The sequence below is a fragment of the Diabrotica virgifera genome, chromosome 6 (assembly GCF_917563875.1).
Source record: "Diabrotica virgifera virgifera chromosome 6, PGI_DIABVI_V3a".
Taxonomy (NCBI): Eukaryota; Metazoa; Arthropoda; class Insecta; order Coleoptera; family Chrysomelidae; genus Diabrotica; species Diabrotica virgifera.
In genome coordinates this window covers 9,985,544-10,012,815 of record NC_065448.1, presented here as the reverse complement: position 1 = coordinate 10,012,815, position 27,272 = coordinate 9,985,544, and the positions used below count along the sequence as shown (strand labels likewise).

At 32.6% G+C, this 27,272-nt stretch overlaps 1 protein-coding gene across 1 annotated transcript in view; it reads left to right on the top strand.

Moving 5' to 3' along the window:
• LOC114332289 (protein unc-13 homolog C) overlaps nt 1-27,272 on the top strand; it is a 354,800-nt gene that overhangs the window by 186,751 nt on the left and 140,777 nt on the right. Inside the window, exon 8 of the mRNA XM_050653285.1 lies at nt 7,347-7,453. Coding sequence (XP_050509242.1) covers nt 7,347-7,453 — 107 coding nt within the window. The remainder of the gene's footprint in view (nt 1-7,346; nt 7,454-27,272) is intronic.

The following is a 27,272-nucleotide window of genomic DNA, read 5'->3' as shown; positions in this document are numbered from 1 at the left end:
AGAAAAAAAGGTTAATTTCACAAAAAAAACATTGATTTTCGCTTAAATTAAATGTCAAACAACCCCCCACCTGCCCCTTGGCAGTTTGATCATTTAATTTAAGCGAAAAGCAATGTTTATTGTGCAAATAAACATTTTATTTTGTTCTCTATTTTTTGACAGCAGTAAAATGTATTTTGAGTTATATAAATTACATACATTATATTTTTACGTCAATTAATTTAATTCAAAAATTATTTTTTGGCCACCTTGTATAAATAATGATGTTAATCTTTAATTTACTGAATAGAGAATTGAACAACCCGTCAAATGACTTATCACACGATCCCTATTCCCATTTAAAAAGATCATCGATTACGTCATCACGCCCAGATGAATGACGTCACTAGTATGATATATATGCCAAAAAATGATAATTCAAAAATAACGATCGACTTGTTTCGGGGTTTATTTCCAAAATCGTTGATTTTAGAGAAAATAAATTTATTCCATAATTTTGCCCCTCTCTGTATAAATATGAGGATCCCTCTTTAAAATTATTCTTTTAATTTTTGACCATAGCTCTGAAGATGGTTTTGTAGCCGAAAGCGCTTAGCTAGGAATTTACTAACAGTTATTTATGAATCAGTTCGTGAATGATGCTTTTTGCGAACGCACGCGATATTTAGAGCACGAGCGACAGCGGGGCGAGTGCTATACATCGCGTAAGTTAGCAAAAAGTACTTCACGCACAGTTTCATACAATATTTTATCTACGATAAACAAATAAAAAAACTGTAACTCTTCGTCACTGGAATTCATTTCTATTCTACAATTTTTAGAACTTTGACATTTAAAAATTTTAACTTCTTTCAAACCACAAAACTGTCAAAACTTTTAGTGTAATTTATTGCTCATTATGTCATCACCATGACAACGCGAAAGTTAAAGACATTTTTTTTATATTTGGCTTAGACTAAGGATATTTGATTATATGAAAATGTGCGCAAAAACAGTGCGAAAAAGTAAGTCCCATTTAAAATACATTGTTACTTCACGCACACTTTAAATCCTTCATGTACAGCTATCTATAATGACAGTTTTCACAAACTATAAACTTATATATAATATGACATAGAGTAGATAAATTTTAGTTTGTGAAAACTGTCATTATGGTAGGGGAGCAAAGTATGCTAAATGTGCAGTCACTCGAGCGCTTTGGAGACCTATTGGGTTGTGAAGAGTAGGTCTTAAAACCAAAAAAAGTTAAGTAACATTTTCCATTTTAGTGGGCGCATGCCATTTTTAATTTAATTTTCCATTTCCAACAACCGTTTTTTCCGATCATAACGCCATCTATGCATAATTCGAAAAATTTTTCGAATAAAAGTTACTTATTTTTTCGTAAGGAATCCAAATCTGCAATAAAAAATGGGGCTCCTATTTAAGATTTTAAAGTAACCCCCACCCCACCTCCGTGGGGGGTCGTGTTTGGTGCCATTCGATATATTTTTAAAAAATATTAAATAAGTGTATTTTACAGTTTTTTGATCTCATGTTCATTTCGCGAAATATCGCGGGATTCGTATTTAAAATATTAAATTTACCACCCACCCCTCTCCGTGGGAAGTCGTGTTTGGTATCATTCGATATATTTTTAAAAAATATATTGTGCACATATTTTTTAGTTTTTCGATCTGTCATTCATTTCGCGAAATATTCGCTTTCTTCTTGTGAAATTTTGGGACTCGCCCATTTCCTTACGCCCGGCTCAAATCGTCAGATTTTTGAAATATACACTCTTTTGCATGTACTTAACTTACCTTATCTTAATCTGACAATTTCGAGTTTTTTTAAGGATAGATTTTTTTTCGGGCCCCCCTTAACGAACTCCCCTGAGTTAAGAGCAAATATATGGTAGAGGTACATCTGCAGGGTACCAGGTTTCTCCCCATATGATAATCTGACGAGCTCGAGTAACCGCAAAAATCCCCGCTTGGGCTCCCCTACTTGTCATGGTGATGACTGATGACATGTGAGCAATAAATTACAACACAAGTTTTGACAGTTTTGTGGTTTGAAAGAAGTTAAAATTTTTAAATGTCAAAGTTCTAAAAATTGTAGAATAGAAATGAATTCCAGTGACGAAGAGTTACAGTTTTTTATTTGTTTACTTTTAGTAAACAGAAGTACTTTTTGCGATCTTACGCTGTATAGCACTCGCACCGCTGTCGCTCGTGCTCTAAACATCGCGTGCGTTCGCAAAAAGCATCCTTCACGAACTGTTTCATATATAACTATTACAAACTTCAAAAAAACTTTTCTTTTTCCAATCATTCATTTGTCATAAGTGTACACCAAAACATATCAGTCTTTTTCAATAATGTTTATGTAAAGAAAATGTCAAATTTGAGTTTGTTTGTCACTTTTTTATTATTCACAACAACATTCTCCCACCTCCAACGCCCACAAAGATAATTCAGGTACATTTTGCCGTATAATTGAACCTATTGCATTCCAGATAACACAATTTTTCTACATACATAAATGGCATGTCACTAAACTGATGCATGCGACTAATAGATACACTTTTCAACTCTAACTCTATCGTTTCTGGACTTGTTGTAGCTGTTTTATTAACACGTTTTTTAGTACATGGAAATCGACTCTATCGTGTTTCGAAATTTGTGTGGAAATTGATCGTGATAAATATGTGTGTAATGACAATGTTGGTTATTTGTTTGCTTCTTTTGTAATTGTAGCATAAACAAAAGAAAATAGTTGTAACTTTTACGGTATTATTATTTATTGTGTTCTTCTTTAAAAACTATTGGGTACCAGATATTTCTTTATATGATAACAAAGACGATAAATGTACCTGATTTTTAGATCAAAATACTGTAAAAAAATAGTGGACTTCTTTACTTCTCTTGTAAGTTGAAGACTTTCTGAGTTAAATAATCTTATGATTTTGTTAATGTCAGTATTCATCGATTCTCTTTGATTTTGTCCGTTTTATACCAATGCGAGGTAGGATTCCAAATTAAAATTCTCTACAAGTTTCTATCCTAGATCATACATACCCTCTATCGATATCTCCTGGTTAAGCGTCTCATCCCAGGTCTTCTTAGTGCTACCTTGTAGTTTCCTTCGTTGTCTGATCCAACTTTTCTTCCCCTTCCTCAGCTGTTCTCTTTCCAGGGATCGCTATTCCTTACTCTTCTTCGTCATTCATTTCTTTTTTGCCTAAACATTTCCCTCTCAAGTCTCCTGCCATGTAGTCCTTTCATCTTCTAGAATTTCTATACCTCACTTTCCATCAAATTCAGAATTTATCTCTTTCCTATACCTCAACTTCTATCCGTCGTCTCACATAATTTTCATTTCTAAGTATAACGTGAGCAAACCATTGTAGTCTTTGTTCTTGAATATTTTTTGAGATTGTTGTCACCCTGGCTCTTTTCCTAATTAAGTCGTTCTTGATCCTGTCCACTTTCGTAGTACACGGTATATACCGTAAAATTTTTATTTCAGCTACCTCCATCTTCTTTTTCTGAATCGTCTTAATAGGCCACGGCCACACTTAACCGTCGTACACAGGTCTCACCACACTTTTTTATATCTTTCCATTCAGCGCAACAAAAAAGAGAAATAAATCCTCAGGCATTCATTCAATACCATGTGAAATACTACAATTACTAGGTGACAAAGGATAACATATCATTCATTCTATCTGTGTCGCTGTTTGGAATTCAGGAAAATGGCCATCTGATTGGTGTACCTCAACTTATATCCCCCTACACAAAAAAGGAACTACTACCAGATGTGAAAACTACCGCACACTCTCACTAATAACACATGCTGGTAAAATCTAGTTGCACATCATCAAAAACAGATTAAAAACCTATCTACATTACCAAATACCTCAGGAACAAGCGGGGTTTGTAAAGGGTACAGGTACAAGGGAACAAATCCTGAACCTGAGACAACTCATTGAAAAGTCTAGAGAGTTTCAAGTACCTATGATTATATGCTTCGTTGACTACCAAAAGGCATTTGATTGTGTAAGCTGGATAAATATGTGGTCAATTTTAATAGAAATGGGCACACCAATGCACCTGGTGACATTTATTAAAAATCTGTACCAGTCCAATATGGCGACAGTCCGACTAGATCATAAGTCCTCAAACCAATTTAAGACCGAGAGAGTTGTTAGACAAGGATGCGTGTTGTCACCTGACTTATTTAACATTTATGGTGAACATGTCGTGAGGATGGTTTTAGAAGGATGGGCCGGTGGAGTAACAGTAGCTGGTAGGAAAATCTCCAATTTAAGATTTGCTGATGACACTACACTTATAGCAGCAAATGAGCAAGAAATGTTTGATCTCCTGCGAAGAGTTGAGTACGAAAGCAATAAAGTTGGTCTAAATTACGAAAGCAATAAAACTAAGATAAAAATAATGGTGGTCGACAGATTCGACACTATTCAACTGACTAACATATTACAGGATAACCAGATAGTAAACACCTTTGTCTATCTCGGGTCTAGTATAACTAACGATGGTAACTGTGAAACAGAAGTTCGGAGACGTATTGGTATGGCAAAAATGCGATGAGTCGCCTAACTAAAGTTTGGAAAGACAGATCTATCTCTCAAAACATCAAGATGAGACTGGTGAATGCCCTTGTATTCTCAATATTTCTATACGGAGCAAAGACTTGGTCTCTTTTCGTATGCGAGCGCCAAAAAATTGATGCCTTTGAGATGTGGTGCTGGAGAAGAATGATGTGCATACCTTGGACAGCTCATAAGACCAACGTTTCCATTATAAACCAACTCAAGATTAAAAAAAGGCTGTCCACAATGTGTCTGCAACGAATACTGCAATTCTTTGGTCACATGGTTCGCCGAGGTGACGACAGTTTGGAAAAATTAAATGTTTCTGGAAACGTTCCGGGGAGAAGATCAAGAGGACGATCACCAACTAGATGGTCCGACCAAATAAAGAATTCAGCTGGAAACTCATTCTGCGAAGCTCTTAGAGCAGCTGAAGATAGAGACCAATGGAGAAACATTGTTAGGAATATTGGAGGAAATCACGATCCTTAGTAATGGAAAAACGACAAGAGAGAGGTTCAGTGCTTCCCTGAGTTTTGAATCATAAAGTACTCCGCTCATTCGCCTCCAATTAAACCAACCAACTTGTATCCTGTGGGCAATTTCTCGATTTAATATCCTATTTTCCGTTATGTTTTGCGCCAAGGTCTCCAAATTCTTCTACTCTTCCTTATTTTTGTTCAAGCAATTTTATCTCCCCAACCATTCCTCTTTCTCTCAGCCACATGTACTTCGTTTTGAACTACTAATCTTTCTTCTAGTCTTCTTATTCGATAGCTCTTCTCCAACTCCTATCTTCTCCTACATTTCTTTGCTGTCCTCTACATCACGATATCATCAGCAAATAGCATTGACCAAGGACCCAAGCATGCTTCACCTTCTGTATCAGTACATTCATAACACGATTACACAGGTAGGTACTCAGTGAAAAGCCTTGATGCAAACCTACCGTCACTACATTTTCCTCATTTTGTATACTTCTTCTTCTTATTCTTTAAGTGCCATCTGACAATCGGAGGTTGGATATCATCATCACTATCTTTACTCTATCTACAGCTGCTTTGATGAGTTCTGTAGAACTGAATTTAAACCAATCCCTTAAATTCTTTAACCATGACACTCTCATTTTTCCTATACTCCTGCTTCCTCTTATATCTTCCTATATATCAGTTTTAGCATTTCATGTCGCCTCCTCATTACTTGTCCCAGATATTGTAACTTTCTTATTTTGATTCAGTTTATTATTTCGTATTCTTTGTTCATTCCTCGCAACACTTCCTTGTTCGTTTTCTTTTGTGCCCATTCTAAGCATCCTTCTATAACACCACATTTTGTATACTTCAAAATAGATCAAATCAAAGCTTTTTATAGATTATACAGAGTGAGTCTGTAATTTGGAATAAAGTCAATAGTTCAAATACTAATTGTTTTTCTGAAAAATGCCTGAGACTTGTCGATTAATATTTCAAATCGAAATTTTTTGCATACAATAATAATGTATACAGGGTGTCCCAATTTAGAGACATGACGGCATCGTTGATTTTCTTAAATGGCATCACTGTTATTTTGATAGCTATTTTGATAGGGTGTGTAAAGTTATACATAACTGCAAAATATCAAATTTTTATTCAGTGTTGCATTTAAGAAAATCAACGATGACGTCATATCTCTAAATTGGGACACCTTGTATAAAATATTATTGTATGTAAAATATTTCGATTTGAGATACTAATCGACAGGTAAGCATTTTTCAAAAACAAATAGTATTTGAACTATTGAATTTATTCCAAATTACAGACATAACTTTGTTGTTTTTTATGATCTTGTAAATGGTAGGGAATAAAAATTTGATATTTTGCAGTTATTTATAACATAACACACCCTATCAAAATAGCTATCAAAATTAAAATGTTGCCATTTAAGAAAATTAACGATGACGTCATACTCTAAATTGGGACACCCTGTATACATTATTATTATTATATGTAAAAAATTTCGATTTAAAATACTAATCGACAGGTCTGAGCATTTTTCAAAAAAACAATTAGTATTTGAACTATTGAATTTATTCCAAATTACAGACACAACTTTGTTATTTTTTATGATCTTGTAAATGGTCGGGAATAAAAATTTGATATTTCGCAGTTATGTATAACTTTACACACCCTATCAAAATAGCTATCAAAATTACAGTGTTGCCATTTAAGAAAATCAACGATGACGTCATATCTCTAAATTGAGATACCCTGTATACATTATTATTATATGTAAAAAATTTCGATTTGAAATACTAATCGACGGGTCTGGGCATTTTTTCAAAAAAACAATTAGTATTTGAACTATTGAATTTATTCCAAATAACAGACTCACTCTGTATATAATTTGAAATAACTGATTGACATTTAAAAATTAGACGAAACACCTTCAAATCCCCAAAAATATGTTGTCCAAGGTTTTAAGGGTTTTTACGAGTTTTTGCGGGGTTCAGCATGTTTTATATAAATTGTGGGCTAAAATTGCGCCGAGTCTCATTTTTTACCCATATAGAACATAAAAGAATAATTGTATTCTAGCAGTTAACACGTTTTACATTCGTTTCTTTTACCACGATCAACTTCCACACAAATTTCAACACACCAAAAACATCTAATAGAAAAGGTTACAAAGAACAAACCCTTTTTATGTTATGTGACTTATGTGTTGTGGCATTGAACTCTTTTCTATGACTTTTGCAATGAATGTATAGGGACGTTTTTGGCGTGGAGGATAAGAACCACGCGGGCCACATGAAAGCGGTGAACCAATCGGTGTTGGACGGAACCTCCAAGTGGTCTGCGAAGATAAACATTACAGGTTTGTTGGTGGCAAGACGGTGTTGGTTAAAAGTGTGCAAAAGTGCTTGAATTCGACCAAAAAATAATTTAATATAACAGCTGTGAGAATAGTAGTGTAACATTTTTACTTATTTATTAGTCTTTATTTTTGATTTATTTACACTCACACTTTTTACTAAAAACATAATTTATAAACATTTATTTTACTATTTTTTTTTCTATTTATACTTAAAATATTATTCGAAGTTTCCCCGACAATATAATATAACGAACGGTTCGCATAATAATGAATAATAGTCCAGGGCGGATCTGTTTTGACATGGACGTTAAGAGGTGACTCAAATTTTTTTGCAGAAATTGCTTGAAAATAAATCAAATAATAATATTTGAGTTATTCTCCCTTTTAAAAAGGTCCGGAACATTGTTTAAATAATCAAAATGTCAAAAAATTGAGGAAAAATTCGATTTTTTTTTCGTTTTTTAATTATAACTGTAAAAGTATTCATTTCCGAGAAAAGGTTTACAGACATAAAAGTTGCGTAATTAAATTTTCTACAATATGGAATTGGTAAAAATTTTTATAAATAGTCACCCTTGTTGCAAAATAGCAATAATTGCGAAAAAACAATACAAAAACAAGTACTTGCATTTTACGTTATTTAAACATTTGTACTAGACTTAGGACCTTTATATTTCACCCAGAAAAACTTTATAATACAGTAAAACAATACTGTAAATGTTATTAAGATCGGTTTAATAGATTTTGCAAAATAAATTTTGCAATCCAGCGTTCGCAAAAATAATTCATTTTTTCAAAATGTTACAGGACTGAAAATAAAGCAGATAGCAAGTTGAAATTTTTTTTGCTTATAGAAGTGTACTGTAGGTTTCATTTGCAATTATCAAAATTAAAATCGATTAATTACCACGGCGTCAGGAATATTTTAAAATAAACATTAATTTTTGGTGCTACGCGCAGGACAGCGGTGTTCGATTCACACAAGTTGATTTCCACCAAAATTTCTTCTAATCTTTATCTAATATATTATTTTCTTACTCTTTATTTTGTTGTATTTTAATATTTTAATTCCACAAAAATCAAACTAATTTTATTATTGTTTGTGAAGTATTGTTTAAACAATTGCATATGTTTAAAAATAATAAACTTTTATTCTCTAAGTTAAAATATATAAACAATAAAGTTTTTGCTAATAAAAGTGTTATTTTAAAGAATAGAGTATGTGTTTTTATTTTGCAATAAACAAATTTATTTATTTATACCGAAATGTAATAAAAATTAAAATGTATCAATCATTATCAAAGGTCATTGGAAAGCCCAACAAGAGCAAACTATCGGCTGTCCTGCGCGTAGCACCAATAATGAATGTTTACTTAAAAAAATTCCTGACGCCGTGGTAGTTAATCAATTTTAATTTTGCAAAATTGCAAATGAAAGGTACAGTACAGTTCTATAAGCAAAAAAAAATTCAACTTGTTTTCTGCTTTATTTTCAGTCCTGTAATATTTTGAAAAATTGAATTTTTTTGCGAAAGCTGGATTGCAAAATTTATTTTGCAAAATCTAGTAAACCGATCTTAATGAAATTTACAGTGTTATTTTACTGTATTATACAGTTTTTCTGTGTGAAATATGAAGGTCGTAAGTGAAGCATAAATGGTTGAAAAACGTAAAATGCGAATACTTGTTTTTGTATGTTATTTTCGCAATTATTGCTATTTTTCAACAAGGGTGACTCTTTTTTAAATTTTTAACTAATTCTGTATTGTAGGAAATTTAATTGCGCAACTTTTATGTTAGTACAACTTTTCTCGGAAATGAATACTTTATAAGTTATAATCAAAAAACGAAGAAAAAAATCGAATGTTTCCTTCATTTTTTTACATTTTGATTATTTAAACAATGTTCCGGACCTTTTTGAGAGGGAGGATAACCCAAATATTATTATTTAATTTATTTTCAAGCAATTTTTGCAAAAAAATTTGAGTCATTTCTCAACGTCCAAATGTGCTAATATTTTTACAGATGAGCCCTGGTCTATAAATACATTATAATATCCGCTATTAAATCTTATTGGGTTATTGGGCAGCAGCCCGTTTAAATAAATAAATTTATATCCGTGCCTGCCCTGATCTGTAAGGTTCGATTGTAGTCTAGAAGTGACAATGACTATCGGACAATGTATAGATGTGCTTCTTGATCTTTCTTTCTCACACATTTTGTATACAGTTTGTAATAAACTTTGGGTAAAAATTCTTACCTTTTTTTTTGGAGGAGGGGTGTCTAAATCTAAATCTTCTACATGCTCGACTCCCATTTGGCTTTCTCCTTCTTGCGATCTAAACTTCATGGATTATTCAGATAGAGCTACGTTTTTACTTTATGAACTTATTGTTTGTTTGCTATTAATCATCAAGGCTTTTCATTCTGAATGGAACGTTTGCCGCTCTTACTTAAAGCTCTCTGATTCGCATAGTTCCCTACAGATTCTTATTTTCAGGATTTTGACATTTATCATAACCTGGTCCTCCCATCTCTCTAGGTCTTCTCCTTGGTCTTTGAGTTTCTGGCTTCCATCTAGTGACCTTCTTATTCAGTAAGTCGTTTTTCTTCTCTCTATGTATCATAGTCATCTCAGTCCCTGTGCTTTAGTGAATCTAATTATATCTTCTCCCTTCATCATGTCTCTTAGTTCATGGTTCATTCTTCTTCTGATTTCTCCGTTTTACATTCTTATAGGACCCAATTTTTTTTAGGATTTGTCTTTCGTATATTCTTAATTTTTCTTTATCTTTATCTGTGAGGCACACTGCAGATTTTTAGTTTTGTACTTCTGGATAAGTTATTGTACTTTATTGGTCTATGATATCTTCAGTGTGTTTTGTTCCCTGCTAGTATTCCTTACACAATTACTCCTAAATATTTTAATTGTTGAACTCTTTCAAAAATGTAGTTTTCTTTCTTGATTTCTCTCGTTTTCATGTTCTCTTCTAGAGCAGAGTAAATTTTTTGTTTTTCTTTCGTTATTTTTTAGGCTCCTACTCAGTGCTTAATTTGCCATAAGCACTACAGTGCGTCCATAAAGTAACGCATAAATTCGTTATTTCGTAAACCGGCGACTTCAAGGAAAAATCCCGAAACAGATCGATTTTTATTGTTAAGTTACGAATTTTTGGAATATATATCATACTAGTGACGTCATCCATCTGGGCGTGATGACGTAATCGATGATTTTCTTAAATGAGAATAGCGGTCATGTGATATCTCATTTGAAAGGGTATTCAATTCTCTATTCAGTAATGTAAACATTAACATAATTATTTATACAGGGTGTTCAAAAAACATTTTTTAATTAAAATAATTGAGAGAAAAAGAAGAATGTATGTAGGTAGTTTATTTAATTCAAAATGCGTTTTACTACTGTCAGAAAACAGAAAAAAAATTTATTTGACAAATAAAGATTGATTTTCGCTTAAACGAAATATTCAAACTGGCAAGAGGCAGGTGAGTAGTTTTAACATTGAATTTAAGCGAAAAACAATATTTATTTGTCAAATAAACATTTTTTCCTGTTTTCTGACAACATTAAAACGTATTTTGAATTAGATAAATTACATACATTATTCTTTTTGTCTCAATTATTTTAATTAATAAAATGTTTTTTTGAACACCTTGTATAAATAATTATGTAAATGTTTATATTATGGAATAGAGAATTTAATACCCTTTCAAATGAGCTATCACATGACCCCTATTCTCATTTAAGAAAAGCATCGATTACGTCATCACGCCCAGATGGATGACGTCACTAGTATTACAGCTATGCCAAAAAATCGCAAATTAAAAATAAAAATCGACCTCTGTCGGGATTTTTCCTTAAAGTCGCCGGTTTACGAAATAATGAATTTATGCGTTACTTTATGGACGCACCGTATGTAATCTGCTTATGCCACTATTTTTGTGAGGAGTGGACTATAGTTCTTTTAATTCCGCTGGCCTTGACTGATCCTTCTACTGCTATGTTGAATGGTGTTGTTGACAGGAAATCGCTTTGTCGCACTCCTGTCTTTATTGCAATTGGTTTTGTGCTACTTTCTTCTGTTGTTACTTTAGCTCGAGCTCCATCCATGGTAATTTTTGTTAATCTGATTAATTTTGCAGGTATATCTTGATTTTTCATTTCAATAAATAATTTATTTCTCCCAATACAGTTAAAGGCTTGTCAGAAGTCTACTAAGAGGTTGTGGAGTTTTATGTTGTGTTCGTGGCATTTCTCGATTGTTTGTGAAATTTTGTGGATCGCAACTGTAGTGGATCTGCCTTCTCTAAATCATCGTTGGTAGTTAGTCCATTCTTTCACGGTTTTTGCTCTAAATTTTAAAGAACCGCTTGGATTGACATGAAATTTAACATAAGTATAGCTTACATGTCAAAGAAAAAAAGTGATATTGTACCGATGTGTGCTTTTGCCCTGGGGGTGACTTTCACCCCCTCTTTGGGGTGAAAAAATATACGTCCAAAATAAGTCCGGAAATAGGTAAACTGACTAATTTTAAGTAACTTTTGTTTTATAGAGCTTTTTCGCCAAGTCAACATTTTCCGAGTTATTTGCGAGTGAATATGTTCATTTTTCAACAAAATAACCACATTTTTAGACGGTTTTTCGCAAATAACTCAAAAAGTAAGTATTTTGTCGAAAAAAACGTTTCTATCAAAAAAATATCCCATAAAAAAGTAAAAAAAAATGGTGTACGCGTTAGGTCTCTGGATCTCGTAGAACCAGAGTTATAGCCAATGAAAAATATATTCATATTCACCAAATTTCAAATAGAATATTTCGACGTGAAATATTCAAAAAATTAAGCACTTTTTGGGGAAAACTCATTTTAACTTTTTTAAAATGTTTAAAAAAGGCTTTATTTCTGTTTTTAGAAAAAGTTTCTAGCATTAAATTTAAACAAGTTACGTTCAAAACAAAGATGGTCCCTTTTGTTTTTGCAAAAAAAAATCGGGAAGACCACCCCCTAATTAGCAACTTAAATGAAATTAATCGCTACCGCCCCACAAATTATTTTACTTGTGTTGTGTTTATATGATCTGTAAATTTCGTCATTTCAAAGTGCTTATTTTTTAAAAAAATTGGTTTCAAAGTAAAATTTTTAAAAATCTAAATTTTGAAAAATATGCTTTTTTTAAATAACTTAAAAATTGTTAGAAATACCAAAAATCTCGAAAAACAAAAAAAGTCAGATTTGCTTTTCTGAATATCATGTATTTTTTTGTTTTTATGTTAGACAAAAATTGATTAAGATTTGGTGTTTCTAATTTTGCATACATTCGTGATCAGTGACTCGTTTAACCCCTTTTAACTACAGCCCTTTCAATAATAAGGACTTTGAACCGATGAAACTTATAGATCATATAAACAATATATACATGAGTCAAGAAACTTGGGAAGTCGTAACGATTAAGTTCATTTAAGATAATAATTAGGGAGTGATTTTCTCGATTTTTTTACCAAAACCAAAAGGGTCTAACTTTATTTTGGGCGTAACTTGTTTAATTTTGATGCTAGAAATTTTTTTTATAAAACAAAAACGAAGATTTTTTTAAACACTTTAAATAAGTTGAAACGAGTTTTCCCCGAAATGCGCTTCATTTTTGGTTATTTCACGTTAAAGTATTGCATTTGGAATTTGACGAATATGAACCTATTTTTCATTAGCTATAATTCTGCTTCTACTAGGTGTAGAGACGTAATGTATACACCATTTTTTAAAAATTTTCTACAGGCCATATTTTTGCTAAGAATGTTTTTTCGACAAAATATTTACTATTTGAGTTTTTCGCGAAAAACCGTCTAAAAGCGTGGTTATTTTGTTGAAAAAATAAACATATTCACTGCCAAATAACTCGAAAAGTATTGACTTAGTGAAAAAAATCTATAGAACAAAAGTTACTTAAAATTAGCCAGTTTATCCATTTCCTGACTTTCTTTGGACGAATATTTTTTCACCCCTAAGAGGGGGCGAAAACCACCCCCAGGGCAAAAGCACATATCGGCGCAATATCACTTTTTTTGTTTGACTTGTTAGCTATGTTTATGCCAAATTTCATGTCAATCCAAGCGGTTCTTTAAAATTTAGAGGTTTTGCAATATTTTACCGTTAAAGAACGGACTTTTCTCTGTGAAAGCACTTGCTATTATTTGTTGCTTTAGTCTTCTGTACTTCCATCTATGGAAAATATCATACTTTTTGTCTCTTGCAGAATCAGGTTTGGGATATTTTTAGCGAATTTCTGCCTGGCTTTTGTTACATTTTATCCAGTACTATTACTTGTTTCAGATGTCTGACCATTATTTTTCATTTCGGTATTATTTGTTAAAAATATTTATTTTTGATGTGAGGTATTCAACGGTTCAAACAGGTGTGTATACACGTCTTATTTTGCTCACGTTTAGTCCAAAAAAGTCTAAAATTCATGTGAAGTCTGACTTTTGTATACAGTTATTATTAAACTTTAGGTAGTAGTCCCTATATTTTTAAGCGTTTTCTTTTCAGAAGAAGATATACAGAGTGGGCCAAATAAAAGTATCCACCCCGATATTTGCAGTATTTATTAGATTTTAAGAAAATAAAAAAAAAGGTCAATTTTTGATCTAAGGGGGAGACATTTTTACGGTACCAATATCTGTCATTTGTGAACTCCCTCCCTTCCACTTCCCCCACCCCTTATTTTTAAATAGGGAATAGGGGTTGTGTGCTAGCTCATTTGAAAGGTTATTTAATTCTCTATTCAGTTATATCAACATCGACTTAAAAACGTATACAGGGTGTCCAAGAAAAATTATTTTGAATTAAATTAAAAAAGAAGATTTTTTGATAAATAGACACTGCTTTTCGCTTAATTTCAATATTCAAGCTTCCACCCATCTGCCTCTTGGTAGATTTAATATTGAATTTAAGCAACAAACAGTATTTATTTATCAACTAAACATTTTTTTCTGTTTTCTATCAGCAGTAGAATGTATTCTGAGTTAAATAAATTACATACATTCTTCTTTTTGTGTCAATTAATTTAATTTAAAATAATTTTTCTTGGACACCCTGTATAAATAATTATGTCAATAATAATATTACTAAATAGAGAATTGAATAACCTTCCAAATGAGGTAGCACACGACCCCTATTTCCTATTTAAAAATAAGGGGTGTGGGAAGTGGAAGGGAGGAAGTTGACAAATGACAGATGTTTGTAGTGTAAAAATGTGTCCCCGTTAGATCAAAAATTGATCTGTTTTTTTATTTTCTTAAAATCTAATAAATACTGCCAAATATCGGGGTGGATACTTTTATTTGGCCCACTCTGTATACAGGGTGTCCAGAAACTCTACCGACAAACGAAGACAGGAGATTTTTTAGATAATTTTAAGATAATTTAACCCAATTCACCTTGTTCGAAAATGTTTCCTAAGGGAGCTAGAGCTCTTTGAAAATGGCGTCATGTAATTAGTTTTTCTTAAATAACTCCAGAACGCTTCTATTTATAAAAACGAAAATTGGTATGCATATTTACCTTCCAGAAATGAATCGATTCCATCCATTGTGAATTTCTAGTACCGGTCATAGGCGTCCGTTTTCGGTAGGGCAACGGTTATTTTATTGCATAACTTTCTTATCTTTAACTTTTAAGCGTTTTTGACACTGGATTATTAAATTGTGAGGTATTCTAGTACTAAAAGGTACTCTTGATTTAAGTCGGTAGGGCACACCGTTTTCTATAAAAATCGATTTGAATGTTTTTCGTTTTTGGAATTTGAAAAAAATGAAAAAAAATTTTCAAAAAAAAACGATGTATTTTACCAACTTAAAGCAAGAGTAACTTTTAGTACTCGAATACCTCATAATTTAATAATCTAGTGTTAAAAATGCTTAAAAATTAAGGACAAAAAGTTACGGTATAATATAACTGTTGACCTACCCAAAACCGACGTCTATGACCGGTACTAGAAATTCGCAATTAATGAAATCGATTCATCTCTGGAATATAAATAAATGTACCAGTTTTGGTCTTTCTAAATAGGTTCTTTTTTAATATTTTTTTTTTTTTTAATTAAAAGAACGAAAAATTTTCATATCGATTTTTCTAGAAAACGGTGTGTCCTAACGGCTTAAAACAAGAGTACTTTTCAGCACTAGTATACCTCACAATTTAATAATACAGTGTTAAAAATGCTTAAAAATTAAAGGCAAAAAAGTTATGCGATAAAATAACCGTTGCCCTGCCCAAAACGGACGGCTATGATCAGTACTAAAAATTCGCAATGGTTGGAATAGATTTATCTGTGGAAGATAAATACGCGTACCAATTTTTGTTTTTCTAAATTCAAGCGTTCTGGAGGTATTTAAGAAAAACTAATTAGAAGACGCCATCTTCAAAGAGTTCTAGCTCCCTTAAGAAGCATTTTCGGACTAAGTGAATAGGGTTAAATTGTCTTAGAATTATCTGAAGAATCTCCTGTCTTCGTTTGTCGGTAGAGTTTCTGGACACCCTGTATAATAATATTTAGAAGTTATATAAAAACAAGTAATTTACGAATAACAGGAACCCTGTGGTTATAATAAATATGGTCAGAATAAAGCACATTGTACACTTTTAACGATTTTCACTATCTTTGTATGTGGAATGTAACTGTAGCGTAAAATACACACTATAAAACTTTCGTGGGTGAAACAAACTTCCTACTTCCGAAGCCAAATTAATATTTTTTAAAACAAAAGTGTACAACGTACAAACAAAAAAGTTTGGGTCGTGGTTTCCAATTAAAAGGGAGGCCTAATTTATTCCTGTGGTCGTTTTACCTTTAATTTTGTTGTTTAGCCTGTCGTTCTGGGTCGAACTAAGCAAAATTTTAAATGTTTTGTCAAAAAATAAATCAATATTTTATAAATTAATTAATATACATAGACCAGTAAGGATTTGTGAAAAAACGTCTATTTTTTTATGTGAGAGGTGGCATTCGGATTTTTGCAGATAAAGTTAGGTGACACCTTCAGTAATAATAATTCACTTATGCTCCTTCTCAAATATGTCCGGAACATTAATAAAAAAATGAAAATATTTAAAAATTTCGAAAAACGTCGATTTTTTTCTGTTTTCTTTGCTTATAACTTTAAAACGATTCATTTTGGAACAAAGTCGTAGAGAAATAAAATAAAGATAATTGAATTTTGTATGAGATACGACTGGTCAAAAATGTCTTAACTTATTACCTTTTCTGCAATAAAGCAATAAATACAAAATAAGGGGGCAAAATACGCCTGTTGTTATTCAATGTTTTTAACCACTTTGGTGAGACTTAGAACCTTAGTAATTTGCTTAGGAAATGCTTTGTAACATACTTAAACCGTGTACCAAATTTCATTAAAATCGACCTAATAGATTTTGGATAATAAATTTGCAATCTAAATGTTTTTAAAAAAGTTCAAATTATTTAAAGTCTTTCTGAACAAAAAGTAGACCATTTAGAAGTTGGCTAATTTTTTTACATATAAATAGATGCTCTATCTATCTAATACACTTTACAGAATTAAAATCAGATTATTTAAGGGGCCTCAGCAATGTTTTAAACTTATAAACAATTTCTTGGCTTATAAACAAATAGCTTTGTTTAATAATAAAAAAATAGTTATTTTCCTAACAAGTGCAGAAAGTCATTCTTTTCCGCACGCGACTGCAGTTTGCTGAACGACGCGAAGCGGGAGTTCGGCAAGCAGTCGAGTGCGGAAAAGAGACTTTCTGCAAGAGTTAGGAACAATATTTTTTCTAAGAGTCTTTAAAAAATTACCAAATTTTAATCAATTAATTTAATTAATATGAAAATACATACACAAATTAATTCTTTGACAAGGTTGTCAAAACCAAACTTTCAAGATAATTAGTTAGCATGACGACGATCTTGGTTTCCATGACGATGATTCAAAACGACTGTTATTGTCTACCGATTTGACTTTCGAATATTATGTCAAAATAATTTTATTTTATCGAATTGTCGCGTTAATTTCATTAAAACAGGAACACAATAAGATATATTTGAAATAAATTAGTAAATAATATCTAAATATTAGTTTATTGCATGTATTATAATTACTTTAAGGCCATATTAACATATCTAAATTAATACTCGTGCGGAAAACTAACACGCGTGTGGAAAAGTAACAAACGTGCGGAAAAGTAACACGCGTGCGGAAAAGTGAAACTTTCTAAACTAAAATGCGTGCGCGAAAGTAGACATTTTTGCACGCTCGTAGAAAAATAATTTTTAGCAATGCAAATAATCTAAACCGGTATAATTTGACTTAAACTTTCAAATGCTGTCAGCAGAATTGCTATTTTATTTTTTATTCAAAAGTTATTCGCGTTCAAAAATTGCAATTTTTCGATTTTTTGAAAGTTCCACTGCGTTTATCTCGAAAACTATGCATCCTACGAAAAAACTTGTAAAAACATTTTTTGCTTAGAATTACCCAAGAAATACAAAAAAATATTTTATTTTGCGAAAAATCGATGTTACGTAATTCCTCAAGTTCTTTGTTTATAACAATCTTATCGACATCCGGATCAACTGTTACCCAAAAAAATCGTGTTCTACGGGTCAAAAAATACATAAAGATCTTGGGTGAGTCCATCTAAATAAAGGAGCCTGTAGCACCCCCTCCTGGCCACAACACTAATTTATAAGCCAAAAAAATTTTTATAACTTTAAACCATTGCTGAGGCTGCTTAAATAATCCGATTTCAATTCTGTAAAGTCCATTAGATAGGTGGAGTGCTTCTTTATATGCAAAAAAAAATTTACAAATTTTTGTATGTTCTAGTTTTTGTTGTGCAAGATTTTAAAAAAATTTAATTTTTTAAAAAAAGTTTAGATTGCAAAATTATTATTCAAAATCTAGTAAGTCAATTTTAATGAAATTTGGTGTACGGTTTTAGCACATTACAAAAATTTTCTAAGCGAAATAGGAAGATTCCAAGTGTAACCTAAGTGATGGAAAATCATTGAATAAGGACAGTCTTGTTTTGCCCCCCTATTTTATATTTATTGCTATTTTGCAGCAAGGGTGATAAATTAAGACATTTTTAACCAATTGCATCTATAGAAAATTTAATTATCTTTGTTTTATTCCTATACGACTTTGTTCCAAAATGAATCGTTTTAAAGTTATAAACAAAAAAGTAGAGAAAAATCGATGTTATTCGAAATTTTTAAATATTTGAATTTTTTTATTAATATTCCGGGCATATTTGAGACGGAGCATAAATCAATTATTATTAACAAAGTTATCACCTAACTTTATCCGCAAAAATCTGAATGCCACCTCTCACATCCACCTAAAAACAGATCCTTACTGGTCTAACAGTTAACATGTATTTTTACAGATTTTGACTATTCGCATATTTTCAATGAATTTTACACTATGTGATTTCAATATTACTGAAAATGTTGGATTTTTTTTAACTCACGTAACCCCCAAATAAACTCCAAGTGAATGAGACTTTAAATCAATAATTGTGGCATCTTCAATTCTAGTGAAGTAATGGCTACCCTCATCAGAGTCTTTAAATTCATTTGTTTCTGCTTATCCCTCTTGCCTCTGAGTTTATGCTAAAGCATTTCTGTCCATCTTGTGTTCTTCATTTAAACATTTTTCACTCTCGAGCTCTTTGTCACCCATCTTTTCATCTTCTCATCGGTTTTCTTCAGGCTAAACTTTTACCCCATATGTCCCCAAATAACTTGCAAATGATTTCTTTGGTAACTGCTTCTACATACCTCCTTCCTCATGACCCATCCCGTCTTTGGATGTTGATAAATCTTACCATGTCATCTCAAGTTTTTTTTCGTGTTTGATCTTATTTTTAAATAAGTAAGTACCTCCTTATGTCGTTTTATTGAGTAAGCTATTCTGTCCTCTGTAGCTGTTAGTACAACTCATCATATACTTTTCTTGTATTTTTATTATCGGGTTAAAATTTATCGTTTCTAAATGGTTGAAATTAAGGTCAATACTGACATACGGATGTGAATCTTGGATCCCGAGAAAAGAGGAAAGAAGAAAGATTGATGCTACTGAACTATTCTGTAGGGTATCCCCGACAGATAGTTCGACAAAATTACAGATATATTCGAAAGTATGTGTGTGTGTGTTTTGTATTTTATTGGCACTGGTTTTCGCAACCAACTGGCCAGTCAATTTTATAATGATTTTTTAGACTATAACTTATCACTATCTCAGGGGAGTAATGTGTAGTGTGTGTGTTGAGTAAGTTTCTTGTTACTTTGCAAAGTCTATTCAAAAGTATGCATGAGCTAATAGAAATGACCAGAGACCGATATCTTTTGGAGACAGACAATACATCACATACGCTCCCTCAGGGAGTTAGGGCTGAAGAGGGAGAACTGGTTGGACCTTGAAGACAATAATTTTGACTAAAAGACTCCTTCTTGAAATCAAGGTTAACACCTCTTTCCGATTTTTTATATTATCTATGGAAATGAAGCTACTACCGATGAAAATTTTTCATACTATCACCCTTTGTGTACTACACTCACCGGCACAAAATTCCGCCACCCAAAATTTTTGATTAAGTTTGACAATCTATAACATTATTATTTGTACTCCGATTTTCATGATTCTTGCATCAGTTGGTACGTGCATCTATTGATGTCGTTTTTTATTATTCCGGTAACAGAAAATTTTTGCTTAGATGGCATTCTACGGGGTGAATGGAAGCGTTGTTTTTTCTCTTAACTTTAAAAAATTCTGTGGAAAAATTGGAGGGCTAATTTTGTTTCATACTCCTTTTTTATTTTCCTGGAGGTATCACTAAGGATTTGTTTTTTGAATTGTCCGATTATCTCTTTTTTTTTAAGAGCTGTAAATAAAAACACTGCTTTGAAGGTTTATTTAATTAACAATATCAAACTCATTAAAATTAACAAAATAAAACAATTCAATAGAGGGTATGTCCACCTCTTGCAGGAACAACTGCTCGCAATCTCTTTAGCATCAAAAAAAGATGTGTTATCCTTGCCTGGAGAATAGCCCGATATTTCCCTACCAGGGTCATAACTGTACCAAATTTTATGGAGGCTAGGATGAAATAGCTTTTTTTCATTCATCTCATAAATGCTCAATAGGATTGAGATTTGGGCTGCATGCAACCCATTCTAATCTTTTCAATCCAACCTCTATTGTATGAGTCAATCAGTGTTTTTTATTTACAAAAATTGTACAGCTCTTACAAGAAAAGAGATACAAATTCGGATAATTCAAAAGGCAAAATTTTAGTTATGCCAGGGCTATGAAACAAAATCAGCTATTCCATTTTTCCACAGAATTTTTTTAAAGTTAGGAGAAAATACAAAGCTTCTATTCTTCTTCTTCTTAGGGTGCCTGTCAGTTCCGAACGTTGGCGGTCATTCTGGCTATGATGACTTTGTTAGTTGCTATACGGAATAGTTGTGTTGAGGTCTTTCTATACCATGCTCTCAGGTTAGCAAGCCAGGATATTCTTCTTCGTCCTGGGGCCCTTTTTCCTTCAATTGTAGCTTTTTAAAATGCACTGGAGTAGCTCGTATCTGCTTTGATTTGTCATTATATACACCAAGTACTGCAGCTTACGGCCCTTCACGATGTTGACTAAATCTGCGGTCGTGTTTATCCTCCGTTGTACTTCTTCATTGGTGACTTTGTCTGTCCATGGTATCTTCAGGATCCTTCTGTACAACCATAGCTCAAAAGCTTGAAGTTTCGATAGAGTTTCCGCCTTCAATGTCCAGGTTTCTACTCCGTATAGAAGCACTGAGTACACGTAACATTTAAGGAGCCTTATTTTTGTTTTTAGAGTGATGTCATGGCTCTTGAACACAGAGCTCATAGTTAAGAATGCATTCTTTGCCTTTCCGATGCGACATTTAATCTCTTGAGTATTGTCCCACGACGCTTCTATTCACCCCTGTATAATCCTAACTTTTTTGTTACCGGAATAATGCCAAACGATATCAATACATGTACCTACAAACTGGTGTAAGAATCTTGAAAATCGGAGCACAAATAATAAAGTTATAAATTGTCAAACATAATCAAAAATTTTGGGTTACGGATTTTGTGCCGGTGACTGTATTTATTCAAACTCTTGTATACGTTCATCTACACCCCATTTTTTGTTCTAATGCTTTATTTCTCTGGGTTTGTCTTTCCTCTATCAGTTTTTTTACTAAGAGCCGATTTCCACTCTTTTCAGACCTGCTCTATTTTTTTAATAAAAGGAATGTTCAAATACTCAACTTTGTTCAATATTTTCTACCATCATATCATCAGTATAATAGTCTCTACATACTTTTTAATACTTTGCGTCGTTAACGTTTATTATTATTATCCATTTAGCAAAATACGCTTACAATGTATTTTCTTACCTGTAAAATATTTTAAAACGAAAATCTTAACGTCATTAAATTTTATGCCCACTTTAGTTTTAGTCCATCTCTGAAATGTCTCCATTACTCAGGGGATTATACCCTGAGTCCCTTTTTTATTTAGGGCCCTTTGCCGTGCCTTTCCAAAGGATTACGCTGCATTACATTTTATAGACTCTGTTTAAAAGCATCCTCTAATTTAGTTGAGACGTTACAACCTTAGCTAAACATAATATCTCGCATTTTAGAAATTTCCAGAGGCATATTATTCTTCTTTTTAATATTGGATGTTGCGAATAGTGTTCTTTTGCGAAAGGTTTTTGTTGAATGGGAGTTGTTTTATTGTAGTTTTTTTAATATTTCTCTATGTACATATTATAATATAGTACATTCTTTTACGGTTTTTGCTCTAAATTTTAAAGAACTGCTTGGAATGACATGAAATTTGGCATACGTAGGTATAGCTTACATGTCAAAGAAAAAAAGTGATATTGTGCCGATGTGTGCTTTTGCCCTGGGGGTGACTTTCACCCCCTCTTGGTGGTGAAAAAATATTTGTCCAAAATAAGTCCAGAAAGGGGTAAACTGACTAATTTTAATTAACTTTTGTTCTATAGAGCTTTTTCGCGAAGTCAACACTTTTCGAGTTATTTGCGAGTAAATATGTTCATTTTTCAACAAAATAACCACATTTTAGACGGTTTTTCGCAAATAACTCCAAAAGTAAGTATTTTGTGGAAAAATACGTTCTTAGCAAAAATATAGCCTATAAAAAAGTAAAAAAAAATGGTGTACGCCTTAGGTCTCTGGATCTCGTAGAGCCAGAGTTATAGCCAATGAAATATAAATTCATATTCACCAAATTTCAAATAGAATATTTCTACGTGAAATATCCAAAAAATTAAGCACTTGTTGGGGAAAACTCATTTTAACTTTTTTAAAGTGTTCAAAAAAGCTGTATTTCTGTTTTTACAAAAAGTTTCTAGCATTTTTAAGCAAGTTATGCTCAAAATACAGTTGGCCCTTTTGTTTTGGCAAAAAAAAATCGGGAAGACCACCCCCTAATTAGCAACTTAAATGAAATTAATCGTTACCGCTCCACGAATTATTTAACTTATGTTGTGTTTATATGATCTGTAAGTTTCATCGATTCAAAGTGCTTATTTTTGAAAAAAATTGGTTTCAAAGTAAAATTTTTAAAAATTTTAATTTTGAAAAATATGCTTTTTTTCTAAATAACTTAAAAATTGTTAGAGATACCAAAAATCTCGAAAAACAAAAAAATTTAGCATTTTTTTCTGAATATCATGTATTTTTTTGTTTTTCTATTAGAGAAAAATTGATTAAGATTTGGTGTTTCTAAATTTGCATACATTCGTGATTAGTGACTCGTTCAACCACTTTTAACTACAGTCCTTTCAATATTAAGGAATTTGAACCGATGAAACTTACAGATCATATAAACAATACATACACGAGTAAAGAAACTTGTGAAGTCGTAACGATTAAGTTGATTTAAGATACTAATTAGGGGGTGATTTTTTCGATTTTTTTACCAAAACAAAAAGAGACTAACTTTATTTTGAGCGTAACTTGTTTACTTTTGATGCTAGAAATTTTTTTTTTTTTAACAAAAATGAAGCTTTTTTTAAACTCTATAAATAAGTTGTAATGAGTTTTCCCCGAAATGTGCTTCATTTTTGGTTATTTCACGTTAAATTATTCCATTTGGAATTTGACAAATATGAACCTATTTTTCATTAGCTATAACTCTGCTTCTGCTAGGTATAGAGACGTGATATATACACCATTTTTTTAAATTTTTTACAGGCTATATTTTGCTAAGAATATTTTTCGACAAAATACTTATTATTTGAGTTATTTGCGAAAAACCGTTTAAAAGCGCGGTTATTTTGTTGAAAAAATGAACATATTTACTGCCAAATAACTCGAAAAGTATTGACTTAGTGAAAAAACTTTATAAAACAAAAGTTACTTAAAATTAGCCAGTTTATCCATTTCCTGACTTACTTTTGACGAATGTTTTTTCACCCCCAAGAGGGGGTGAAAACCATCCCCAGGGCAAAATCACATATCGGCACAATATCACTTTTTCCTTTGACTTGTTAGCTATATGTCTGCCAAATTTCATGTCAATGCAAGCGGTTCTTTAAAATTTAGAGGTTTTGCAATATTTTACCGTTAAAGAACGGACTAATATGCATATTAGGTCAGATGTTATACCGCTCTATAGGCCTTTCGTCTATATCACAAGAGAGTTGTTAGATGATATTTATTATTTTTTCTACTACTCCCATTTCCTTTACTGCTTACCATATTTATGGCCATATGTGTGAGTGTTGAAGGCTTTCTTAAAGTCCACAAAACATATGAATATTAAAGAGTTAAATTCCTGCTATTGTTCTACTATTACTGTGTTTAAATGTTAATTTGGTTTATTCATATTCGGTTTGGTTCCCTAACTCCCACGTTCCATTCTCTGGCAAACTATTACTCTCTCCAAGCCCTTTGCAAAAATGGTTTGATTAACTTTGTTGCTGTGGTTGGGCAAGCTTGTAAACAGCTCTGGTGAAATAGTGTCAGGGCTTGCTGCTTTTTGTACATTCAGTTTTTCTATTGCCATTTGTACTTCTTGCGTTGATTTAATTCTTAGTTGTTTGATGTTAATTCTTAGTTTGTTGATATTGTGGTTTATCTTTTGTGCGTCCTCTTATAGTGCTCGAATTGCGCACAGACATTAAAATATCATACCATCTTTTACCCTACATTTAACCTGTGGAGATGATATAGCTTCACCTGTATTTCTTTTTACAATTGGTTTGTGTTTGGCGTATCAATTGTTGGCTAGTTGATTAGTTGTCTCATGGTTTGATGTTCTTCAAGCACGCATTTCTTCAGCAGAATTTTTTTGCCCACATTCTTTTGTGTTTCTTTGCTGCCTACTTGGCAACTTAATTCGCTTCTGTATAACTTTCTTAAAGTTGTCTTATCTTTGCTTCTGTTCTGGAATTTAGTAGTTATGGATTAATCTGTTTGCGACGTTCTATTTTGTTCCATAATTCTCTGGTAATTCACTAATTTTTACGTATTTTTTAGGCCCAAAATGTTTTAACTTTTACTCAGAAAGGCATTGTTAATAATTTCCCAATTTTTGTTGTGCTTTTCGTCTATTTTGACTTACAGTTCAGGTATGACTTCTATTTTTGTCGGTTGTTTTGTAGATTCTCAATTTATTTTATATAGGTCTGTTCGGTCCTTCTGTTGATTCAATACCATGTGAAATACTACAGTTACTAGGTAACAAAGGATTACATATCATCCATTCTATATGTGTCGCTGTTTGGAATTCAGGAAAATGGCCATCTGATTGGTGTACCTCAATTTATATCCCACTACACAAAAAAGGAACTACTACCAGATGTGAAAACTACCGCACACTGTCACTAATAACACATGCTAGTAAAATCTTGTTGCATATCATCAAAAACAGATTAAAAACCTATCTACATTACCAAATACCTCAGGAACAAGCGGGGTTTGTAAAGGATAAAGGTACAAGGGAACAAATCCTGAACTTGAGACAACTCATTAAAAAGTCTAGAGAATTTCAAGTACCTATGATTATATGCTTCGTTGACTACCAAAAGGCATTTGATTGTGTAAGCTGGATAAATCTGTGGTCAGTTTTAATAGAAATGGGCGCACCAATGCACCTGGTGACACTCATTAAAAATCTGTACCAGTCTAATATGGCGACAGTACGACTAGATCAGAAGTTCTCAAACCAATTTAAGACCGAGAGAGTTGTTAGACAAGGATGCGTGTTGTCACCTGACTTATTTAACATTTATGGTGAACATGTCATGAGGATGGTTTTAGAAGGATGGGCCGGTGGAGTGACAGTAGCTGGTAGAAAAATCTCCAATTTAAGATTTGCTGATGACACTACACTTATAGCAGCAAATGAGCAAGAAATGTTTGATCTTCTACGAAGAGTTGAGTACGAAAGCAATAAAGTTGGTCTGAAAATCAATAAAGCTAAGACAAAAATAATGGTGGTCGACAGATTTGACACTATTCAACTGACTAACATATTACAGGAATACAAGATAGTAAACACCTTTGTCTATCTCGGGTCTAGTATAACTAACGATGGTAACTGTGAAGCAGAAGTTCGGAGACGTATTGGTGTGGCAAAGAATGCGATGAGTCGCCTAACTAAACTTTGAAAAGACAGATCTCTCTCTTAAAATATCAAGATGAGACTGGTGAATGCCCTTGTATTCTCAATATTTCTATACGGAGCAGAGACTTGGACTCTTTGCGCATGCGAGCGCCAAAAAATTGATGCCTTTGAGATGTGGTGCTGGAGAAGAATGCTGCGCATACCTTGGACAGCTAATAGGACAAACGTTTCCATTCTAAACCAACTCAATATTAAAAAAAGGCTGAACACAATATGTCTGCAACGAATTCTGCAATTCTTGGTCACGTGGTTCGCAGAGGTGACGACAGTTTGGAGAGATTAATTGTTTCTGGAAACGTTCCGGGGAGAAGATCAAGAGGACGATCACCAACTAGATGGTCTTACCAAATAAAGCATTCAGCTGGAAACTCATTCTGCGAAGCTCTTAGAGCAGCTGAAGATAGAGACCAATGGAGAAACATTGTTAGGAATATTGGAAGAAATCACGATCCTCAGTAATGGGGAAACCACAGGAGAGAGAGGTCCTTCTGTATCCCTAGCTATTTTGAATATAACTTAGGCCATCTTCAGGTAGTGATCACTGGCTACATCTGCGCCCCTCCATGATTTAACATCTAAGAGAGATCTTCTTCATTGACACCTTATTGCGATATGGTCAATTTGATTGAAAGTGCAGTTGTCTAGCGATTTCCTTGACACTTTTTGGATTTTTTATGTAGAAACAAATCTGCTCCAATGATTTTATAATACGTACCATACAGTTCAATGAAGTTTTTGCCACTGTTATGTCTCTGGCCAGTTCCATGCTTTTCCATGACGTGTTCTAGGTTGGTGTTATCAGTCGCAACCTTAGCTTGGTCTCATATGCCATTCCCTTGCAGATTCCCACTCCATTTTTATGTCTTCCTCTGTACGTTTTACCAGACTGGAACCTTCATGTAGACGTGTTCTCCCATTCCGTTCCATGGTGTTTCACTCAGAGCTATGTAGTATATCAACTTTATATTCTCCCATTTCTTTACAAATTTGACCAAGACGTGATGCTTGCATGATAGTTTTTATATTGTAATGTCCCATTCTTGTTCGTTTCCACAGAGTTAGTTTTGCCAGA